Here is a 22,769-nt window from a genome sequence, read left to right on the forward strand (position 1 = left end):
GACACATCAAATATAGGCAGACAGCTCCTGTGTCTGGTAACAAAGAGTGAGGAGGTCAAAACTATCCCAACAGGCCTGAGCAGGTCAGTCAGAGGCAAATGTTGGAAATAAAATTTGGTGAGGAGGGGAGTAAGGGGCCTGGGTCAAGTCCTGTTCAAAAAGTCAGCTTTGTCAAAAGCTTCAGTCACATTCTTACCTACAGGCAACCTCTGCTGATCCCAACTCATTAATCGAACTGGAGAGCCGTCTTGACCCTGGCTCCTTCCCTTTGAAGTGTGGTGTCCTCTGCAGCATGAGGAAATAATTTGCTGCCTGATTCAATGAGCCATCAGTAGAGCCAGCAGACCTAATGACATGTGAGAATATTAACCTCCTACCACGAAGAGCTGTGAATCTTGAGAGGCAGTCTATAATTCACCCAGCACTCCTGAGCCTTCCCTTTCTGTCTTATTCTTGCACTCACTTTCTCACTCACAGGGAGAGAGAGAGAGGAGAGACCCTCTTGTCGTAAAACTTTATTTCCTTCGGTAGTGTGAACCTTACTGAGCTGCTTGATAATGAGTTACTTTCCTTCTGCAGTTGGATAAAATTTATACTGAAAACTAGATGTCTGTCTTGCATACAGTAATTTCTGTTTAAATTATGACACAGGCTACATAACTGACATCAAGAGGGTGGTAATGTGAATATTTACCCAGGTAGACTATTTTATATTTCCTTATTTATTTTTCATCATCAAAGGAAAAAAGTAAAAGGAAGAAAACAAACATGCATAACAACGATATTGGTCTGTATAATGTATGTTTTCCAGCTGCCCTCAATCAAGAGGATCTTTCTGCAATTCTCTTCTTTTTTCATTTTCTTTTTTTTTTTTTTTTTTTTTAATACCTAAAGAGTAAAACAATTCTGCCTGGCCAAGTACTATGTGTTATGTGCACACACAAGGGTGTGTTCTCACCCTTTGATTCTTAACAAAGAAATAGATTGTTGGTCTAATCCCACTGCTTTAAAAGTCAGGGCTGGTTTTTCTCTTGTTAACTCCTTTAGCATTTTCAGTCATAGATTCAGGTCTCAATGTCTGGTAAACTTCAGAAAGTGAGCCACTGTTATTCATGTGGCTAAATAATGAGAAAGGGAAAGCAAAAATGGCTCTGTGTGTATATACTACTCACCATGAAAATGGTGGTGATTACCAGACTTTACACTGTTATATAACCATATACAGTAAAATACTGTGAGAGGTTTTTTTTCATTTTTGATGTCTTTTCATAGTGCTGATTAGTGCTGGATAAGGTCAAAATTTAGAGGTTATGGGTACAGATGGGGAACAGTATCCATCATAGCAAATCCCAGACCAAAAGGACTACTGCTGGCAACTTAGTCTTGTCTGTGCTATAAAGGGTTTGGGTCTTTTTACTGTAACTATACTGGCAAATTCATCATCTTTGTTGGAAACAGTTTTCAGAAGCAAATAAAGTTATAGCAAGTGTGAACACTTATGATGGTAAGAAAGTATTTCTCCACTGGCAGTGAAAGTTAGCGATACAGTTGTGTAGCCAAGGCCTTTCTGTTGGAAATTGAGCATAAATTCTGTTTTGTTACCATTAGAGGGCTATTTAGATTCTGAGGAGTTGTTGGTAAAAACTGTTGGTGTATTGCGTGGATCTGGGCACAGGCTAAGATACCATGAAGAGGTGATAAAGGAGGGTATGGAGACAGAGCAGCGTAGATAGCAGAAGGAAATAATAAATAAATGGGAGCCATACACTTTAACAAGTACTACAGTGTCTGTGGTATGCACCTATGTAGATCGCTGTCATTTTAAGTTGTTCTAAAGATATTTTTTAACATCGAGGGATTCAGTGTTATGTCCATTAACAATTCTCTGTTATCATGCTAGAGCAGTCTATTAGTCGTTCTCACCTCTTATAGCTGGTCACAAAGGCCAGTCCCCTTGCCTCTCTCTGCTTCATCTTTTTTATTAAGTTTATTAAAACTAGTCAGATTATACTTTCTTATGGCACAGGCTGTGCTTGGTCCATTCATTATGGTTTCTTATCTTGGCAGGCAATCTGAATTGAACGGCAGCTAGTCCATTATGCACATATGAAGCCCATCACTCCTTCAGCAATGGCCAATTCATCAAACATTTATCTTTTGCCCTCTGAGCAGTGCGTCAATTTGCTTGTCAATCCTCAGCCTTGGTTGTTGTGGAAGATGGGAGAAAAATTACTTTTCTTTTCCCCCTTCTCACTGAACTCTGGTAGTCGAAATGGGCTTTACTCTACCCACTCTACAGGCTTGTTAGCCCCCGCTTCTCTGTGCAAATAGGGGAGGGGTCAAGTTACTATCTGAATTGCAGAGTGACAGATTGATCCAAGATACAGTAAAGCTTTCATTATGGCACTGCCTTTGCACTTGAATTTGCTCATATTTCCATTATAATACTGTTTTTTAGGCGGTTTATAAATAGGTTCTTCACTTGGCACATGGAGCTGAGAGGAGTTTTTAAGAATAAATACATTGCAGGGTTTTAGCTCTTTGTGGGTTGTTTGTTTGTTTGCTCTTTTTTTTTTAAACAGGGAGGTTTGTATTTTGTAAACCCTAGCATGTTCTTTTTCTATTTCTAATCAGTAATACTTAATTAATTGAATTCTTTCAAGTTCAGAAAATGACAGTTTGCTTTTTTTTTTTTAAGCTGTTTGTTTTACTAGGACTGAATCCATGTTAAGATTGGGGAAAAATACAAATAAAACAAGAGACTTGCATCCAAGTTTTTCTCTTAAGTCCTCTAACCTTATTATTCTTCATCAAATACTTTCAAGAAATTTTAGCAGAAGAATGTTAAAATCCATACTTAGAAATATTAGGGAGGTGATGCATCCACTGAACTATTGGTGGTGGTTTTTCCAGAACACCCTTTGACAAACTATGAATGCATACAGTCACTTGCTCTCTGCTTGATAATTCTTAGCACTGTTTTGCAGACTGTATTTTGTTATATGGTACTTGTTCAATGACTGGATGACTAAGAGCTCATTTTCTGATCCATTTTGTATTATTTTAAAATATTTTATATGACTTACATGAAAACTGCCTTGCCACAGGCTATAGTACACTGATTGTAATTTTATTTAAATTTAAACAAGATTGTAACAGTAATATCATAAAATCTTGGCATGTTTAATCCTAAAAATGTAATATGAAAACTTAAGCAAAAATAAGCCTAACATGAAGGATAAAGCTTGAGCTGTAATAATGGAATCTTCTCTTGAGCAGAGGTGTGTTAAATATACACAGTGAAATCTGAGACTTTAAGAAGTTCATTAGAAAAGAAATTGAACCCATCACAGTCAGACTGGTTGCAAAATTATCTTTTTTTATTTGTTTGTTTTATTTCTCTGTGTGTGTGTATGTTTTGGGTTTTTTGCTATTTTTTGTTGTTGTTGTTTGTTTGTGGTTTTTTTCAGTAGAGTCTTAGTAGGAGAGAATGGTGGTTGAATGACTGAATGGTTGACTGTAATATGTTTTTGTGAGCTACTGAAAGCTGTAATTGGGATTTGTGGTTTATTTCACCAGCTAAATAATCCACCCCTATGGGGGACAGCTCTAAGAGGTTTTTTTACCTTAATGTTGCAGATTATTCTATAATTTCATTGCAAGATTTTGGACAAATAGGCTGTGTTCATCCCTCCCAAATATATGTGCTTCACTGAGCTTCACCTGAAGGTCTGATTCACCTTCTGGAAGTGCCCATCTTTTCTTGCTGCCTGTAAGGAGTTATGAGTAACCGGGCATCTGTAGATGGATGCATTGTTGCTTTTCAGATAATGTCATCATCTGAGGAACTGCTGCTTAACAGCAAAATCCCTCTCTCAAGAAATTCTGCATTTCTGTTTTATAATTGGTAGTAGTGGGTCTGAAATGTTGTAAACTTAACTGTTAGAATTCAAAAGGCTCATCTCTCTTTATCTATCTGTTTATTGACTCTATTTTTGCTTGTGTTTTCTTTGAGGTTTTGGGGTGGGGGTGACTTTTAAGGGTGGAGAAGTTTGGGCTTCTTTTTTTTTAAGCAATGGAATTTGTTGGGTAAGACTCAGAACAAGACTATTAAAAAGCAGAAGAAGATTCTGAGTTTTCATGAATCCCTGCCATTTTAATGTGCTTATGTAGCTCTAGTTGTGCGAGATGTTTTCATCCCAATCTTTCTGGTAATACGGTGTCCAATGTAGTTTCGTATGCTTCCAGTGTATAAGAAAAGGGGAAAAACAAGGGATGGATATTTATTTTATTGTATGTCTGGAAGTTAAGTATGACCTTCATGTGAAAAGATTCAGAAACTAATTGTAGATCCAGTTCATAACTGAAGTTTAATCTTTTCTTTTGGAGATCTCTTTTTCATAGGTATTCAATGATGCTGCTCATTCATTTCTTTCCATTTCCTCTTTTGCTGACCATATTCATTGCCTTGCCTCAAGTTTTATTCAAATAGCTGCTTACAGATATTTTGTTTACTAACAGAAAGATGGAAATGTACTGACTGAAAGTGAGGCAAAATGCTACCTCTAGACAGCCTGCAAAATACTAACATTCCCTCTAATAGTAGACAAAACAAAGCATTTCTTGTTTTCAAAACACTGATAACCTTGTTATCCATTGAACAGAATTTCATGATTTGTGTTTTATGACTTGTCTACTCTAACCTGAGCCCTGGCCCACACTAGAAATTTTGGACGTTCTTTACTTTCACTGGAGTGCTTTTTTTTTTTTCTGGTGTTCTGCCTTGGTCCAGAAGTCATGTCAGATCTGTCCATTAAATACTTCATTCTGTTTTCTTTCTGGATCTATTATCATGCAGAAAACTGTGAATAAACCCTAAGTAGGACTGGGGGGGGAAAAGCATTTATTTTTGAATACTGTAGGATCATTTTTTGATGCTTTACTTGTACTTTGTCTGCCTGATTCATATATATATATATATATATATATATAAACATATTTATTGCTCTTTGTTTTGTTTTGGTGAGGTTAAGTCAAAGGACTAGAAGTCAAGAGTTCTGGGTGTTATTTCTTGTGTCTTAGAAAATTGCTGGAGGTCACCTTCCGTTAGTCACTTAACCTCTCTCTGCTTTACTACAAAATGGAATTTTAAGCTCAGCAGGTTTTTGAAAAGTAATTCATTAATGTTTAAAAAAAATGCTTTGTGCTCCTTGGCTGGCAGGTGCTGGAGAAATAGAATTTGCATTTCTATTTAAATACTGAAATTATCTAGTACAAGAGTTCTCATGTTGATTCTGCTCTCCTGTAATCTGTTAAAACATTAAAGGCAAGAAAAAAGGTATTTTAAAAAGCTCTTGTTTTGTAACAGCTCCATCTTTAACTTCTGCTAATGGCCAGCTCTTCTCAACAAAGTGCAAATCAATTTCAAGGCTAAACCCAAACTCTCTCATTTACATATTGTTAACTGCTCTCTCTTTTCCTGTTAAGCAGGAGGAAAAAGTCAATTAGATATGAGGCAGCTGTCTTATTAATAGAGGGGTGGGATAAAATGTGGGGAATACTTCTTTTTTAGCATATGCTTCTGAGCAGCTTGTTCTTCTGGACAAGGACAACTGCAGAGTACTAAGGTTTGTCTATTACATGAGAGGGTTCTGCTTTTTTTCATTTATAAAATGTCGTGTTTTCATTGTCAATTATTACCAAAATGAAGACTTGCTTTTTACTTGCATTGTAACCAAATCCCTGTCAGGTCAGAGGGACCACATGAAATAGTGTAGTTGACAATTACCATGCATACACATATAAAAAAAAAATTTCTGTCATGACATTCCTTTATGATTAAAACTTTTTACAAACCATGAATGAATTATGGAAAAGAAAGCTGGAAGAAATCATACTGATTAGCCAAAGAACTTGGATAAAATGACATTTCTGAGACCTTTATATTCTAAAGGATTATTTACTGTCTGCTTACAGAACATCTTAAGTCGTTTTGCAGAGGGAGTCAGTTTCCTGTTTAACGCAGTGTTTTTGTAAGCTAATGAGGGCAAAGCGTGAGCCATAGGCAATGATGCTGTGATATTAGCTGTGACAGGGAGCTTGATCATAATTATCTTAACGAGGATAGGGTTAATTACAGTGGAAACTTAAAGTTTTTTCTGTTTGAATGAGGCGGCACTGAATACGTTGTGATGTTTTGTCGGTTTGATGTGACTTTGAAAATTGCAATGGAAATCTCTTGGCAGCACTTGCTCTCCTCTGGGAGCAAAGTGTGAGCCCTGCAATGAGGTAACTGAGACGGTACCTGTGGGTGAGATAATGGGCAGCTTTCATGACGTTAGAGCTGGGACAAGCGACCCTGCAATCCACCTTAGTGATGTTTATTGACCTTTTTAAAGTAGGGCAAACAACTACTTGCCACTGGCCCTTCAGTGCTGGTTGTATTGTTGTGGTAAGATTGTGCATTTCTTTTAATATACTAAAATGGAAAGACATTTTTTTTAATGCCGTGAACTATGAGAAAACAGCTCAGATTTAATTTTAGACTGGTTCTCTTTCTTAGGGGATGTCCCTCTTTTTATACTCCTCTCTTGGGTTGTTTGTGTCCTTCCTATGCTGTGTATATATACACATTCCTCTCCTGTTTTGTAATGGGCTCATAAGGAAATACTTGAAGTACGTTAATATTATTCTCATCCTCATTAAAAATAAAAATGACAGTATTTTGTGCTGATTTCTGTCTCAGCTTCTCAAAAATGTTTTCTATATGTGAATTCTCAATTACAATCCTTTCTTATCTGCCATCTGCAGATGGGAAATTGAGGCTCAGAGGAGTTATGGGACTTGCTGAAGTTTGTACCATAAATCTATTGTGTGGATTGTACTTAAAACTTTTACATTTTGGAGTACAACTGCTGGGCAGTATTTTCTTATATATTATGATGGTAGATGATGCCTAGTAGCTATAATCACTGAATGATAGCAAACACTTTTATTTCCTTTTTTGTTTCTTTGCCATATTTTACCTTTTTTTTTTTATGCTAGTGTTTTCTTCTGGATAAGATGAAACAAAGAATTCCATGAATAGCATATATCTGTAAATTTATATTAATGGCTATACCCTCTCTCTGTACTGTGGCAACCCCTCCCATCTCCCTGGACTCTGAATTTAGGTGATTAAATCACCAAGTGCACACTGCTCTGATGACATGAAAACAGCAATTATAAGCAACCCCCTGTGTAACATGGCTCCTTTTTAACTGAGCAGCTAATAACATTACATGGCAAAAATTATCAAAACCAGACAGGTGTAAGGAGATTTGTGCACACTTTTCTCTGCCTATCTATGAAACTAGTACCCTTGTGTTCAGCCCAGGGTTGTGAAAGAAAGGCTGTTTCAATAGGCAACTCCCTCTAGTGTTTCAAGGCCTTTTGTCCCACTTCATGGCTTGTCATTTTGTTTTATGCCTCCCCTGCAGCAGTTTTGGATGTGTGCTTTCTTCTCCTTGCCAGTTGCCAACCATTTGCTGATTCTCATGATAAGAGTATTATATTTGCATAACATAACTCAGGAACAATGTGTATTTTGATGCTGACACTGACCAGAGCCCAAGCAGTGTTTTTTCACAAAGGACCTATTAACATCCCATAAGGCTCTGTGGTGCTGACAAGGAGGTGGCCTTCTCTGAACTCTTTTGGCAAGTCAAAGTCATACATTGAAAAGTGAGGTTTGGAAATAATCCACTATTTATATAATAAAGAGTATTTAAGGGGAATTTGCTAAACTAGGTTTGTCAAACTGAAATGAAAACTCATAACAGCTTGATAAACTCACTGCTACTTCCTCTGGGTTATTTTGCCTTTTAAAGGTACTTGGGGGAAAGCACTGTCTGAGATGTTTGCTGATTTCTCCTCTGATCTTGAATTTGGCAAAACCATGTCTGTTGCAACCTTTTGCTGAACTAGCTAGCTCAGTGCAGCATGCTAGCACAGCTCTTAATGGAGTACAGTTTATGTAGGCTGAATTGAGGGTTTTTTTCAAAATTGCTTGTTAAAGGCAAGTGCAAAAAGTGTGACTCTTACTGTGGTGATTGTTTCAGTATAATATTTATAATAGAGGCTTTTATTTTTTCAGCTTCAGAAGTTGTAGTCTCAAGGCGTTGTAACAAAATAGATAGGCCATAGGGTATAGGCATGGCAAATTTTCCTCAGGTCTGACTGCCCTGCATCAAAATGTCATTAGTAATAGTTGTACCTCCCTTTCAAGTCAAGAGACTGTGTGAGCACTTTGGAGTCCTTGGACTGAAATACACTGCTTGTGTTGTGCGAATGTTACTTGAATATTCATAGTTTAGTGTACAGTACCCAGTGTAAAGGTCACAGACTTGATTTCTTTCTGTTGCTTGAACCCTCTAACTGTGATCTATAAGTGGTTAGTAAATTGTATCTACAAAAGCTGGATCTGGTTGCAGATGAATGTTAAATTGTCTGATTTGAAACCCATATACTTTCTAATAATTGTGTTTTCCTCCAGTAGTAGGGTCTGTAGAACATTCTAACGGGGACATTTTGATCTTTGCCAAAAACTAGGGAGAGGGTGAGGAAATCCCCTCAGTATAAATGTCATTGCTAACTGAATAAATAGTGTAGACTACATCTCCCTTATTCATCACATTTTAAAAAGCAGCCAGGAGATACAGTGATGATCTTCCCACTGGTAGGCATAGTAGATCAGCTGTCAACTCATGCAATCTCAGCATATCTTTAGGTGTCTGGTAGGTGAATTAGCTGTGAATGCGTGTCTGTGCGTATGCTTTGTATATCATGTGTCTTAGTTGATTAATGTGTGGTTTTGGGTTTTTTTTTACTGTTGGAATGTGCAAGCATTAAGAATCAAGCTTGGAATAGGTGTCTTAATAAGGTACTGAAATGTTCTTTTTTATTTTTTTTTCTTGTACTTTGCTGTCGGAGGAATGAATACCACCAGAATGTTGTTTATTTACAAGTCATCATCTTCACTGCCATGTTGTCAAATGCTCCTTTTTAAAGCTGCTCTCTGCAGTCTGACCTGTGGCTTGACAGTGGGATAGTAAGTTCTGAGAAGAAAACAAATGCCTTTTCTCTCCAGAGTAATTCTGCATTTTATTTTGTAGAGAACATTTCACTTTGTTTGCAGGGACTCAAAAAGCTAATTAAGTGGTTAATAAAAAGGGGAAAAAACTCCTTTTCTACATTTCCTATTATTACACATAAGGTAACTGCTAAGAAATGATACTTGAAGTTGTATTTATTATTGTTAGCAGGGTATGATATTTCTTGGCAGAAATGATGGATGACAACTTAAATTTGTGTCCAGGGAATGAAGGTGAACTGTGACAGAGTTATTTATCTTGGGAATGGAGGTTAGGGTCAGGCGAGGCTGGGTGCCTGAAGGCACAAGACATTGACAAATTCATCCTGCAGGCCCCATATCTGAAGCCTTTTGTTTTGGATCCTGGCTACTCACTAAGTGACCCGCATCCTTCATCCTGCCAGCATGTGAAGGATGTGTTGCAGTGCCAGCACTCCCCTTGCCACTAATGCTTGTCATTCACTCTTCTGACAGGCCCAAACCAAAACTATTCCCACTCCTGAAAGGGAAGGTTAAAATATTTATTTCAGCTCATAATGGCCTCCCTGATTTAGGGGAGTATCATTTTTCCTGTTGCCTTTGTCGTTTGCAGGTCACTAGAAGGACTGAAAACATTCAGTTACTTGGAAGAGCTGATCCTGGACAACAATCTACTTGGAAATGACCTTCTGTTACCCAGGTTACCCCGCCTCCATACCTTAACGCTCAACAAGAACCAAATATCCTTTCAAAGAAATACCTGCAAAATGTCAAATGAGTTTTATGTGTCAGCCAAATTAAAGTATGTGAAATATAGCTCATGTGCAGACAAAGCATTCTCTCGTTTGGCACCTGGAATACTTCATAGTAATTTATTATAGGTCATTCATAAATGAAATGCACCATTATATCTTCCTGTTGCTCCATTTTACTGAGAGATCTAAGTTATGGCTCTGAAGAAATCTTTCTAACAGATAAAATAGAGAAAGAAAATAATGTCAGTGCTACCAGTGTGCAGCAATTCTTGTGTTTGCTTGGGGTTCTGTTGCAGGCTGACCTCTAGTGGAATAGAGCGTGCAGTGAAATGCTGTTACGTTTTTATACTTTAAATAGCTCTTAAAACATTACAGTAAAATAAAATTAATTTTAAAAAAACACACAAAAATTTTAATACTTTTCTCTATTTTAATGAAACTGTAATATCCACAATTTGATAGCTGCTGTGCAGCTGCAGCTCTAAAAGCAAGCCACTGTATTCTTGGTGTTCCAGTTCTGTATAAATTCATATAAAATACTATCCAAATCAAGGTCTTAATACATTAAAGTATTTTGATGTATGGTTCAGTCCAGTCGTAACCAATCAGTCACTTTGCCATATGCCTGAAGTTAGTGCTTGTTTCTGCTTATTAAGAATAAATATTTCAGCATTTGTCTAAGTACTCTGCTCAATCTAAGCCCCTAGTCTGTAGGCTTATAGATAGTGGTCTGTAAAAACTAATTATCTGCAAGTTCTGTGGGCATAGACTTGATTATTACATAATTTTCCCATACTTTGACCCTTCTGGAGATTTGAACATAGGTAATATAAGATTTTACAAAAGGGAAGGGTGATCAAATTGTGGCCGAAAGGCCAACTGAGGCCTGCAGAGTCTTAGAGCACAGACTGTTAAAGCCCTCTCCTTGTAATTGCAGCGTGAGGACAAAGCTGCTCAACTGCAGGCTTTTATTACAGACAATGTAAACAGAGAGCAATTTACCTCCTACTAAAGCAAAATCCTCCTACTGAGGGGAATAAAAATAACTGCAGATTCTACGATTTCTGCACTTATTTTTGACTCTATAAATAAATAAAAATCAGCAGAGTAACTTTTTTTTCTTGGAGCCCTGGAAATTTGCCAACAGTGTTTCTTGAACAGTCACAATCGTTACTGTACTAGGTATTTGGCTAGATTTATGGTTAATGCAGGATACTGTGGGTTGGATTTGAGTAACTGGTTTTATTTTTTATTGTTTGGTGCCATAGTAAAATCTGAACTGATGAACACTGAGCAAGAACATTTTCGTGATACATTGGGTGGTGGTATGTCTGATGCAGTATATCTCCTTCTACAAACCATGAAATATAAATTTGGCCATAAGACCAAAAAACATGTGATTATATTTGTCCTTTGAGAGAATGTCAAGGAGAAATTTTGCACTTGCCAAAAGGAGGGAAGGGGCATTGAATAATAACTTAGTGAACAAAATCAGAGAAAAAAAAATTATCCTGTCAGAGGTAATCTTTAAAGAATTTCTGCTGGTCTCACAGACATACTAAAATAGTATTGTCAAGTGAGTAAGCTCTCAAAATCAATGATAACATGGTAAGAAAGATTTGATCTATCCTGGGATTTTTTTTAATTCAATCTAAAAACTATGAAGTTAGAGCTTTGAGAGTATTAAGCTACCCAGGTTATAGAAATCATGTATGCATTTTGTAGTGTGCTACCAATAATTTAATAGAGGAGTTGCAGGAGTACTTGTAAAACATCTAATGTATACAAACTGCCCAGGGAAGAAAAACTAACCACTGTCCATCATTAACATTTTGAGCCCTAGGGACCAGTGCTCTCTTGTAGGGAGGATACATCAGTCTTCAGAAGCACAGAGACCTTCTAGATTCTTCTCTTCAATGTGAATGCCGTATTTGAAAAAGATCTTATTTGAACTTGAATCACTTCCTTTAATGAATTATTTCTCTATTGAATTCTTTGAAAAATGTTAAAAAAATGTACATTTAATAGAATAATGAAATACAATACAGAAAAGATTGTTCAGTATATGACAGTAGCACTACATAAAGGACAAAAGTGAGCAAAGAACACTGATCTGAAACAAAATGTCAATTGGTGGAATATTATTATAAGGAGAGAAAGAGAGATGAAAACAAACAAAAATCCAAACTGACCCCTATGAAAAATGGAATGCCATGTAAAACTTATATGAGATCTGGGTATCTCTTAATATTACTCTACTCTTCTCTCCTTTTATGGCTTCATTTTGATACATATCTTGTTTCGATAGTTCTGATAAGAGCTTTCTACTCCTTTTACATGGTTCACTTTTTGTGTGATGTTGTATGTGTAAATAACATTTGGCCCCTCCTAACATAGTGTCTGGATACACTATACAAAGTGAAAGCTTATCTCTAAGTCAGCTAAATACTTAGAGGAATCACTAGGTATTTTTTTCTTCTGGTTTTGTATTTTAGTTACAGTTAGGCCACTACCAATTTTTCAGCTAGAAGTGGAAGAAGCAAATTAAAATATTACTATTTTTAAAAGTTTCTTAGTGTTATTGCTCAACTTTTCTGTAATGTATAAACTATTTTAAAATACAGTCTATATAATTGAACCAGGATAGTCATCCTGTTTACCATATAACCAAAGGATAGTCGTCAACATTGTGCAGTATTGGGCCACTAGGATGGTGAAGGATCTGGAGGGGAAGCTGTATGAGGAGCAGCTGAACAGTTACTTGGTCTGTTCAACCTGGAGAGGAGACTGAGGGGACACCTCATTGCAGTTACAACTTCCTTGTGAGGTGAAGAGAAGGAGCAGGCACTGATCTCTTCACTCTCATGACCAGTGACAGGACTCAAGGAAACAGCCTGAAGCTGCATCAGGGGAGGTCTAGGTGAGATATCAACAAAAGGTTCTTCACCTAAAGCATGGTTGGGCACTGGAACAGGCTCCCCAGGGAAGTGGTCACAGCACCGAGCATGACAGAGTTCAAGAAGCATTTGGACAATGCTCTCAGGCACATGGTGTGATCCTTGGGGTGTTCTGTGCAGGACCAGGAGTTGGACTCGATGATCCTGATGGGTCCCTTCCAACTGAGCATATTCTATGATTGAATCTAGATCTAGGTTTTGAATAGTTTAGAGGAAAACCAAAATATTTCATATCACAGAGTGGGAAATCTAGAGCTGGACAGAATGCCTATAATGCTATATACATTGCTTGTGGCAAGAGGAGTTGTCAGTGTGATTCAGATGTAAGGATTACATGTTTCTGAGTCTTTGAAAACAGCATAGTGAGTACCTCATCTGAAGAATATACCAATAACTACTTCTGATATAATCTGTCTTCATGCAGGTCTTGTCATAGTTTCTAACAGTTACAGATTTGCTTAACCTCCAAAGTGTAGATTGTAATTTATTCTGCCTCTGTGCTTGTTTCTACATTGTCCTCAAGTGCTTGAAGACACAGAAGTCCCAGTCTGAACAGAATCTCATTATGTTAAGTGCTGAGGATTTGATGTGTAGATTGAGTGAATATATTAAAGACACAAATTATCTCCTATAATGCATGGTTCCCCATCTCCACTAAACAGACAACTGAGCTAAGTTCAGTACAGCACTCTTCCTGCATATACTTCTGAGTTCTCCATGGCACAATTATGGATTTAGTATGGCATAATAAACACTTAAAGAAAAGTACCAAGATCAGTGTTTACAGAGCCATAGTGCTGTCTACTCTTTTATATGGTTCCGAATCATGGGTCATCTACCGCCACCACCTGCGTCTCCTAGAACGCTTCCATCAACGCTGCCTCCGTACAATCCTGAACATCCGCTGGTCAGATTATGTGACCAATACATCTGTTCTCAAACAGGCAGCAATCACAAGTATTGAGGCCATGTTACTGAGAACACAGCTGCGATGGGCAGGGCACGTCTCCAGGATGAAGGACCACCGCCTCCCTAAGATCCTGCTTTATGGTGAACTTGCCACCGGCTGCCGCAAGAGAGGAGCTCCGAAGAAAAGATACAAGGACTCCCTGAAGCAACGACTCAGCCTCGGGCATATTGATCACCATAACTGGTCTACTCTGGCCTCCAATTGGGAGGCCTGGAGACAGACCATTTATAACGCTGCTGATGCTTTTGAGAAGGCACGCAGGATCACTCTTGAGGAGAAAAGACAACGCAGAAAGAATCGAGCCTTGCAGAATATACCATCTAAGGAGTCTTTCTGCTGTGTCTTTTGCAACCGGACGTGTCTATCTCGTATTGGCCTTTTTAGCCACCAACGCGCTTGCATGAAAAATGGGTAGAGCCCTTCCCAAATCTTCGTTCGCGAAGCCTAGCCATGATGATGGTTAGAGAACTGCTGTACCTGATGAGCCAAAAATCTTTCTTCTGGAATAAAGTGTGCCTGAAGTAAAAATTAAGTAATGTGAATGCTTAATGCCAAACATCTGTGGAAGAGGGAAGTAGTCTTCAGTCTAGGTGATTCCTTGTGCTGTTCTATAGCAGTGCTTGGACGAGTTCAATTCCGGATATCAAAACCTTTTTAAAAATCCTGAGCTGCTACTTTTTTCTTGACTGTGATGCCTTGGAAACCTTGAGCAATATTTGGGCAGAATAATGTTAAAGAAAAATCTAAACAAAAAGCAACCTTTGTGAGAAAGAACATATGGTTTCACGATGGACCTCTATAGAGAACTAGAAATGTAATTTTATTACAGGAATAGAAACATTCTCACATTTGTATACTTAACAACATTGAAACCTGGTCTTCAAATCTACAGCCTTGGAACCATCAGCATTCTGAAATATCTTTAAAACCACTGGCAACTCCAGCTACACAGAGAAAATTAATGCTGCTCCAGGAGGCAGAATGGGATTTTTTTCCCATGTATTCGGTATGCAGGAAGCTCTCCATGAGATATGTGGACTTAGTTAATTACCATCCATGCCACACCTTTTCTTTCTTGAGCAAAATGCTTTCAAAGTCACTGAACAAGGCCTTATCTCAAGGTCCTAGCTCCCTACCAGATAAGGTTCAAGCCAGAGCGTGGCATACAAATGGCTGTGTGTGACATCCTATTGCACATAGGGAAGGGTGAGATGTATACTTGCATATTGCAAGCTATTTCTGTGGTTATCCAACCTTGAAGACCTAGCACATTCTAATGGAAAAGCGCTCAGGTGGCAAAGATCTTTTCAGACTGCATTCAGAGGAGAATTGGTAACTTCTGCTTCAAGGCTGTTTGACTGTAGAATAGCTTGTGATTGCTACATTGTGTTTGTGATAAATTTAATTGAAGCAAATGTTTCAACTGGGAATAAATATAGGTACCTTTCTCATTCATGGCTCTGGTAGAAGTGTTATCCAGCTGTTTTAATGTTAAGTTGATTACAGCACCTGCATGACAGATAATTAGTTGGCAGAAGATTTTAAAATGAGAGTTTGGGGTCTTTCTATGTGGTGGTCTGGAATTCTGCGTGATATTTCTGATATTCTCATGTACATATTTAAAAAATATTTTCCATGTAAAACTGATTGCTCTTTACTTTGTCTCTTTGCTTCCAAGAACTTCCAAAAGCTGTAATCAATGAAGTTCCTTAATATGAAAAGTTCTCCTGCAGCTCCTCTGGGAAGTGAAATGACTTTTTGAAAGGAAATGGTGGAGCAACTTGGAAAGCAGTGAGAAAAAGCACAAGAGTGGTTACTTCTCCGTATTTGAGTGTGTGACTAGTAAAAAACTGCTAGCAGACAAAAAGTTTACAGAAAGAAATCCTACATTTTCTTGCATACTTCAAACTATATCCAAAAAATAATTGCATAGTAAGATAAGAAACACATATAGGTTTGTTTGGCTAGAATAAATTAATTTAGAAACCATTAGCAAAGGTGTTTCTGCATGGGTTTGACTTGCAGCGGTTCCTGAGACAACCATGAATGTGGTTATACCAAGAATGCCGGTAAGGAAGAAATAGTATGGAGTTTGGGGATGACCAGCATTAGTTCTTAGTGCTTAAACCTTGTATTACTCTGCCCTGGAAATATGCTGGAGGGACACAGCTAAAGAAGCTCTTGAGAATACAGAAATCAGAAATACTGGAGGTCATGCAACATCATCCAGTAGTTTCTGTGTGAATCTACTCAACCTCTCAAAAGTATAAAAGACACAGCTTAGCATCAGAATGACTGACCCAGCTTACAAGGTTCTCCTAACACTGAGTAAGCGAAGTGGCATTATACTATCCACCCAAGAGTTTACAACTTTGACCTTACTTAAATGTAGTATTTCCTGGGAACTTGTCTTTGAAGGGTTTGTAAGGGTACATAGTCCTGACTATCACTAGAATTTTGACCCATGTTAAAGAATTTTCTACAAAACAAACAAACAAAAATGTTATAAGCTTGCATTGACAGTTAATTCTTAGCCAGAGAAAGGAGATACCTAATTTGCTTTGGGCTTTTGATTGTTCTTTTGCCTTCTGGAGAACCTCAACAATGGCAGTTCTTGGGTACCAGACAATAAGGGAAAACAAACCAGTCAGAACATACCTATTTGCAAAACTTGCAAAAAAAATTATATTACTCTGCAGCTAAAGCAGACTCATCATAGTACTGTATTTTCCAGACAATTCTATTGCTATGTTTGAGTATTGCTGGTGGCATTTGTTTTTCAGAACAGAAAGTACAGTGATGAGGTTGTGTATGATTGTGCACGTCTGCTTGTGAACAGTCTACTGTAAATATGCATGTGGTGTATATTTATGTGTAACAGTGTGAAGAGGTTTTAGAAAATTAGTCTCTGAGAGATATGCAGTTCTTTTAAATGTTTCCCTAACTTAAAGCTAGAAACAGCGCAAGAAATCAGTAAAGTCTTTTGATGAGGATGAAATTTTAAATTATGTCCAGTATGTGTCTGTTCATTGTTCATGAAGACCAGGTTAGATTTTTGGAAAGGTCCATTGTTGTATAGTTGCCCAGAATTGATGTTGTAGCTTGTGAGCTGTATTGCTGAAGGGTTAAAAATTTTAATTATTACAAATTTTTATTTCAGTCAACATCTCTTAAAAAGAGAGGCATTAATGGATTGGTAATGATGACGCTTGAATTAGGAGATGGACTGCCACACTAAGGCACTTTAATGTCATAACAGTGATACTTTAAACGATTTTTCAAACAATGGACTCTAGTGTAAGTATTGGCATCACTGTTACATATTCACCTGGTGATCGGTGACACTGACTTTGGAAAGATCAGTCCAAGACTGTTTTCACAGAGCTTTACATAAGTAAATACATTTTCATTAGCACTGTCCATTGGTTTTTGGAAACCACAAGAAAAATTGTGTTTTTTCTTTTTTGAAGAGAATGGGGCTGAAATTGGTCTTAGAAATAGCACAGCAGGATTTTGGAACTCTTTGGCTCTGATTGCACCAATATGGCCCTCCTTAGACTGCAACAATAAACCATAAAAAAGGAAGCTGGCAATAAAATTTCAAACTTGCTTTTGATTTTACCCCTCCATATTTTCCTCGCGTTGTTTTAGAAAGACTTAACACTTTTGATGGCATCATATAGTTCCAGTATTGTGATTTAAATAAGTATATGACATGCTAATCAACTAAACAGTACACTAGAAGTGCACCATGACTTATGACTGATTTCTGAAAAATACTTAATCGTGAGAATTTGAACAGGATAACATTTACTTTTCCTACATGCTTTGTAAAGAATAACTGTGATGGTAGATGAATGGGGCTTCTTGGAAAATCTATCTGTACCTTGGGTTTTGTTTTGTTTTTAAGGCGGAAAAGAAAATGTAGTTAAATAATTAATTAATTAATTAATAATAAAATAAATAATAAAATAATTAATTATTTTATTTATGATATAACTGCTCTTTACAACTATTTATGATAAGTATCTCTTGCCCAAGATACTTTTTAGAGGGGTGTTTCTGCATCTAAAATCAGTGCTCAGGGGTTAGATACAAGGTATTAGAACCTCGACACTAATTTCCAAATTTGGGAGTTTTAGATTTTTGAGACGCAGATTATCAACTCCTGTTATTTACCTAAAAAAGCTCTATTGAATTGACAAGGAAAAATCCTGCATGTTTAATCCATGAAAGAAGCAAAAATTTTGAATAATTTGTTGGGGGGTTTGTGTTGTTTTTTTTTTTCCTTTTGATAGGAAATTACCATATACAATCAAACCCTTGCAATAGCTAACCTCCTGGGTGTTATGGAAATAACTGTCTTTATTGGTAAACTCTCTCAGGGAACCTTTTTGCAACTTAAGTAATACTGTAAGAAATTAAGTGTTTCTCCTGGCTGAGGGCAGGTGCCAGATTCAAGCACTTCTCTAACAGTCTTAGGAAACTTTTAAAAAGCTTTTCCCTTGAACATCTGTGGAAAAACAGTTTGTGAGCTTCCTATCACAGTCACATACTTCCTGAAAGAGCCATGAAAAAGTTTATATGTGAGCTTGAGGTCCAGGTATGACATTTAGCACCAAATTTTGATCGATAATTCACCCAGCTAACAAAGACCTGTATCATATTGTGCTACAAAAAGATAATGTTTCTAAGGGTCTGGTAGATTACTTACTGGCATATAGCATTCTAAAATGTGGCTTTGCCAAATTAAAAGTTAGCATTACCTTTTTAATGAATTCATAGAACTTATTTCAAATGCTCATTTTTCTCACTCATGGACAATATTTGATTATGATTCCTTGGACCTTAAGGAACAGAACATTAACTGTGAGTGTAGATACATTGATTTTAGTAGATGAGAATCAGTAATTGTTGGCATGATCTTCATGTGTGTTTGAAAATAAAATAAAATTTCAGGCTTATGAAAGGAAGACCACAATTTTAACAACAAAGCTGCTGTTTCCATTTTGTATTGCTTTTGTTGCCCTTAAGATATTGGGGTGAGAAATAAAGTAAATTCCATCAGCCAAAAATAACAAAGATAACAGAAACACATAAATCAAGTATAAATAATAGCAACACAAGTGAGCTGAGAATTTAAAACAATAGTTGTGACAATAGTTGTGGTCTATAACAGAAGGAGAGGATAAAAACAGAACAATGAAATGTCCTTTAATGGTTTTGAACAATTATTACTCTTGTCTAAGTTAGTTGATTTTTAAATATTGGAAACTTTTTACACACATATACATGGCATATTTTTTGAGAATCACACCTATATCTTTCGATGTAAATTGAAGTAAATAAGAATGTATAGTTTGAGTCCTAGAGACTGTCAAACTAAGCTGTAACAAAATAATTTGTTTATGTGATTAATCAACAGTGTGCAAATGGTTGAATATTGTTGTTATGCTTAAACCTAAGATGTAATCTCCAGTATTGCAGTGGTTAAAAATAGTTTAACCTTTGTTTGCTTGTTTCATGAAGGTTTACAGTAATAATTGTATCATCCTTATTTATGTTCCAAGGAATATAGTTAAGTTAAAAAGCCTCATGAATATCAAAATATAAGACTATTGTAATGCTGCAAAAAATTATGGTTTCCAAGTCTTTAAAGCTTCATATAGAAAATAATTGTAACACTGAAGTGTTTAAGTTGCACTTAGTGAAGCATTAATTGACTTATACTAGTTGAGTGGTTACTAATGTGTTCCTGTGACACTCAAAGCATTTATATGCTGGGAGTAAACGTGGGTTGTTGTGGTTTGATTTTTTTCTTTTTCTTTTTTTTTTTTTTAAACTCATTTTCCAGTGGACTGAATATATTAGTGATGAATGTGCTGTGAAACTAACTGTTTGTTTCCATGCTGGAAAAGTTTCATGGCTCCAGCAATTGCTAGCCATTTTACCACACAGCATCCATCATTTTGTCAAAGTTTTAATGTTTTGTAGTGAACCACCTAGGAAAGAAAGGAGGAGAAAAGAATGACAAAACAGCCCAATTCTTTCATTCCATGCCAAAAAACTGACTGAAGTTTATCCCTGTTTGCCCTTGGAACAATTAATGTGACATTTTCCTGAATGCCATACTAAATTTGATTGTCAGTTATTGAAATGTATGTTTAAATCAGCAGTGATGCAACTCTAAATGCTTTTTTCATTAATGTCATTGAATCCTTAACCCACAACCTCTGACACATAACAGAATTAGAAAGCCTTTTGGACCATTTGGCTGAAGTTGTGCCTTCACTACAGTATCTCAGTTTGCTTGGAAACATTGCTTGCCCAAATGAACTGGTCTGCAAAGAAAAGGATGAGGATGACTACCAGAGGTACAGGTTAGTGTTTTTGCTTGTAGATGTAATAAGACATGTCAGTTTTGTTTTACTACTGGAAAAATATTGAACTAAAATCAGCCCAGAGTCTCACACAATCATTTACGCTTTTCTGAAAGCAGTCACATGTTCTGCCATGAAACACTTGGGAATTTGAGTAACCTCATTTCAGTGAGATCACTCTCAGGAACCCTGTTTCAAGAAATATTTCAGTGCTGTATAGCACATGTTGGAGTTGAGCAGGTGTGCACAGGATTTCCTGAATGTGGGTGCTCATATGCCCCTACTCACGGCATTTCCTTCTTTAAGGCCAAGATAAGGCAACATTCACATATGCTAAGGGTGACAGGTAATAAAAAGAAAAATCACTACACTGAGATAGCCAGTTGCATTGTCTTCTACTCATATTTGATATGCTGCTGAGTTGCTTCTACTGTAGTTATCAAGGCACTATTAATACAGAAGGACTCCTCCTCTATTGTGCTGCCTTACTTGGAGCAGTTAGATTCCAACTAAAAAACCCCAAACTATATCTATAATGTAATTTTAATGAGCTAGATTACACAAAAGGTCATCTGAAATTTAATATGAAAGCCTGATAAAATATGTAAGTACAACTGATCCAACTGAAATGTTGCTAAAAATTACAATGGTTATTTTTTAAAAATAAAAATAAATACTTTTGACTGATAATGATTATGACTATAGATCCAAAACTTACAGAATATCTGCTAAGTGACATAATTTTAATAGATGTAACCTTTAGGCAAGGAGACATTGATTATGAAGAAAAAAAAGGTCATTAGAGGTATTTTTCTTTGCTCACATCTGAAACATTATTTCAGTCTTTGTGTGCTGGCATTTTTCACATTGGTTGAAAATGGCAGTCAGAGGCAGGTCAGAACCAAGCAGTACTGGTTACTATGCTGCCAACCTTACGCAGCCTGAGCTTGCTTTTTGTTAGCAAATCACCTGCAGTATTCAGACTTATATAATAAAACTCTGATTTTATCTTCATGTACTCTAAACTCTGCTGCAGGAGCTAATACAAAACAATATAAGCAGGTTTATTGGGAAGTGTCTTGAATTCAATGCTCTAGGAAATGCTGTGCTTTGAAACATCAGCACAGCTGTCCCAAATGTGCATATACTTTTTAGTTTGTTTCAAATTTTTGAGAAGGATTTCTTTGTTGTCAGACTTTCACCTTTTAATAATTCCACTTTTGAATCCAAGTTTAGCTTGTAGCATTTTGGTTTTCACAAAGTAGAGCAGCCTAAATTTAATAAAATATCTTCTCATTGCTTTCGCACTTAAGTGGAAGGTATGCCTACTATCCAGCTTATGAGAATATAATAGTGCTGTCTCTATGTAAATTTATGTGACATGTGCACTAGAAAATTGCTTAAAAAATGAATGATATTTCTACAGTTTACTGTTTTTCACTTTAAGTATGTTTTCTGACAATATGTCTCCTATTAATCATTTAAGCAAAAGTAGTATGTTAAAGGAGCCATTCAGAGGCAAGAACCTATGGTTCATTTAGTGCTCTCTGAAAAAATTCTTTATTGATTGACATCCTCTGTGGTTATGTGATGTAATATTTATAATATGTCACACAACCATACATCAAAACAAGCATGTCTCTTGTTTCATTTCAATGCAAAAATGTTGATTTCAGAGAGGTCAAGGTAGTTTTAGGTCATGTCAGGGCAAACCACCATGTCAAAGTGTGAAGTGATTCTATTTATGTATCTACTGGAAACTGCAACGTTGCTTTCATTCTCTTTCCTCTCAATTTTTCAAAACTCTGGGTATTTTTTTCCATATAAACTAGGTTAATTGTAGTTCTTTTAATAAAGAAGAATGGGCTTCTAATTAGTTGAATGATTTATGGTTCTGCTGCTATAATGAAAGCTTCCTGATCCTTTTCCATTATTATTTGTTGCATAATATGAAATGTGTTTGCTAGACAACATTAGATTCATAACCCAAAAGCATGGATCCAGCTATCTGTCCATCTGTCTGTGTGTCTTTCTATCTACCTACCTACCTATCTTTAGGGGAATATATATTCATCTACATGATGGAACTGATTAAAAATACTCTTGTAATTTTACTTTGAATAGCTAATTCAGAGTTTTGAATACACATTCTGAAGCATCTTGGACAACTTTTTCTTCCAGTTACAGGATTTTTTAATGGTTTGAAATAGCTTTTTTTCATAAGAGTATTTTTTGAGAAATTTGCCAGAAAGCATCAAAAGATTGGATTTCAGTGAACTTGAATTATGTAAACACTGTGCTCTACCATAACTTTAACTGGTTTTGTTTTGTTCTGAATGGGAACTTCTTTTTGTAAATTTTTGCAGTGACCGTTAGAACCACAGCTTCATTTTTCATTGAGCTTTAATTTTGTTCGTACTGAGTTCAATTAGAGTTCAGGCTATTTAATTCCTCAACCAGAAAAAGGTGCAAGAAATCAAAGCTTTGCTTAATCTTATCAATCCAACAAACTGAAAAGATCTGTAAACCCCCCAAAATCTCAATCTTAAAGAAATGTGGAAAATATTTTTTTAAAAAACTTAAGGTTCAGTTGTTCAT

At 36.5% G+C, this 22,769-nt stretch overlaps 1 protein-coding gene across 1 annotated transcript in view; it reads left to right on the forward strand.

Annotated features, from left to right (window-relative positions):
• The window catches only part of LRMDA (leucine rich melanocyte differentiation associated), a 658,526-nt gene that overhangs the window by 344,428 nt on the left and 291,329 nt on the right, over positions 1–22,769 (forward strand). Inside the window, exons 3-4 of the mRNA XM_027700020.1 lie at positions 9,723–9,849; positions 20,032–20,171. Coding sequence (XP_027555821.1) covers positions 9,723–9,849; positions 20,032–20,171 — 267 coding nt within the window. The remainder of the gene's footprint in view (positions 1–9,722; positions 9,850–20,031; positions 20,172–22,769) is intronic.

The sequence above is a fragment of the Neopelma chrysocephalum genome, unplaced genomic scaffold (assembly GCF_003984885.1).
Source record: "Neopelma chrysocephalum unplaced genomic scaffold, ASM398488v2 Primary Assembly neopelma1_143, whole genome shotgun sequence".
NCBI classification, from domain to species: domain Eukaryota; kingdom Metazoa; phylum Chordata; class Aves; order Passeriformes; family Pipridae; genus Neopelma; species Neopelma chrysocephalum.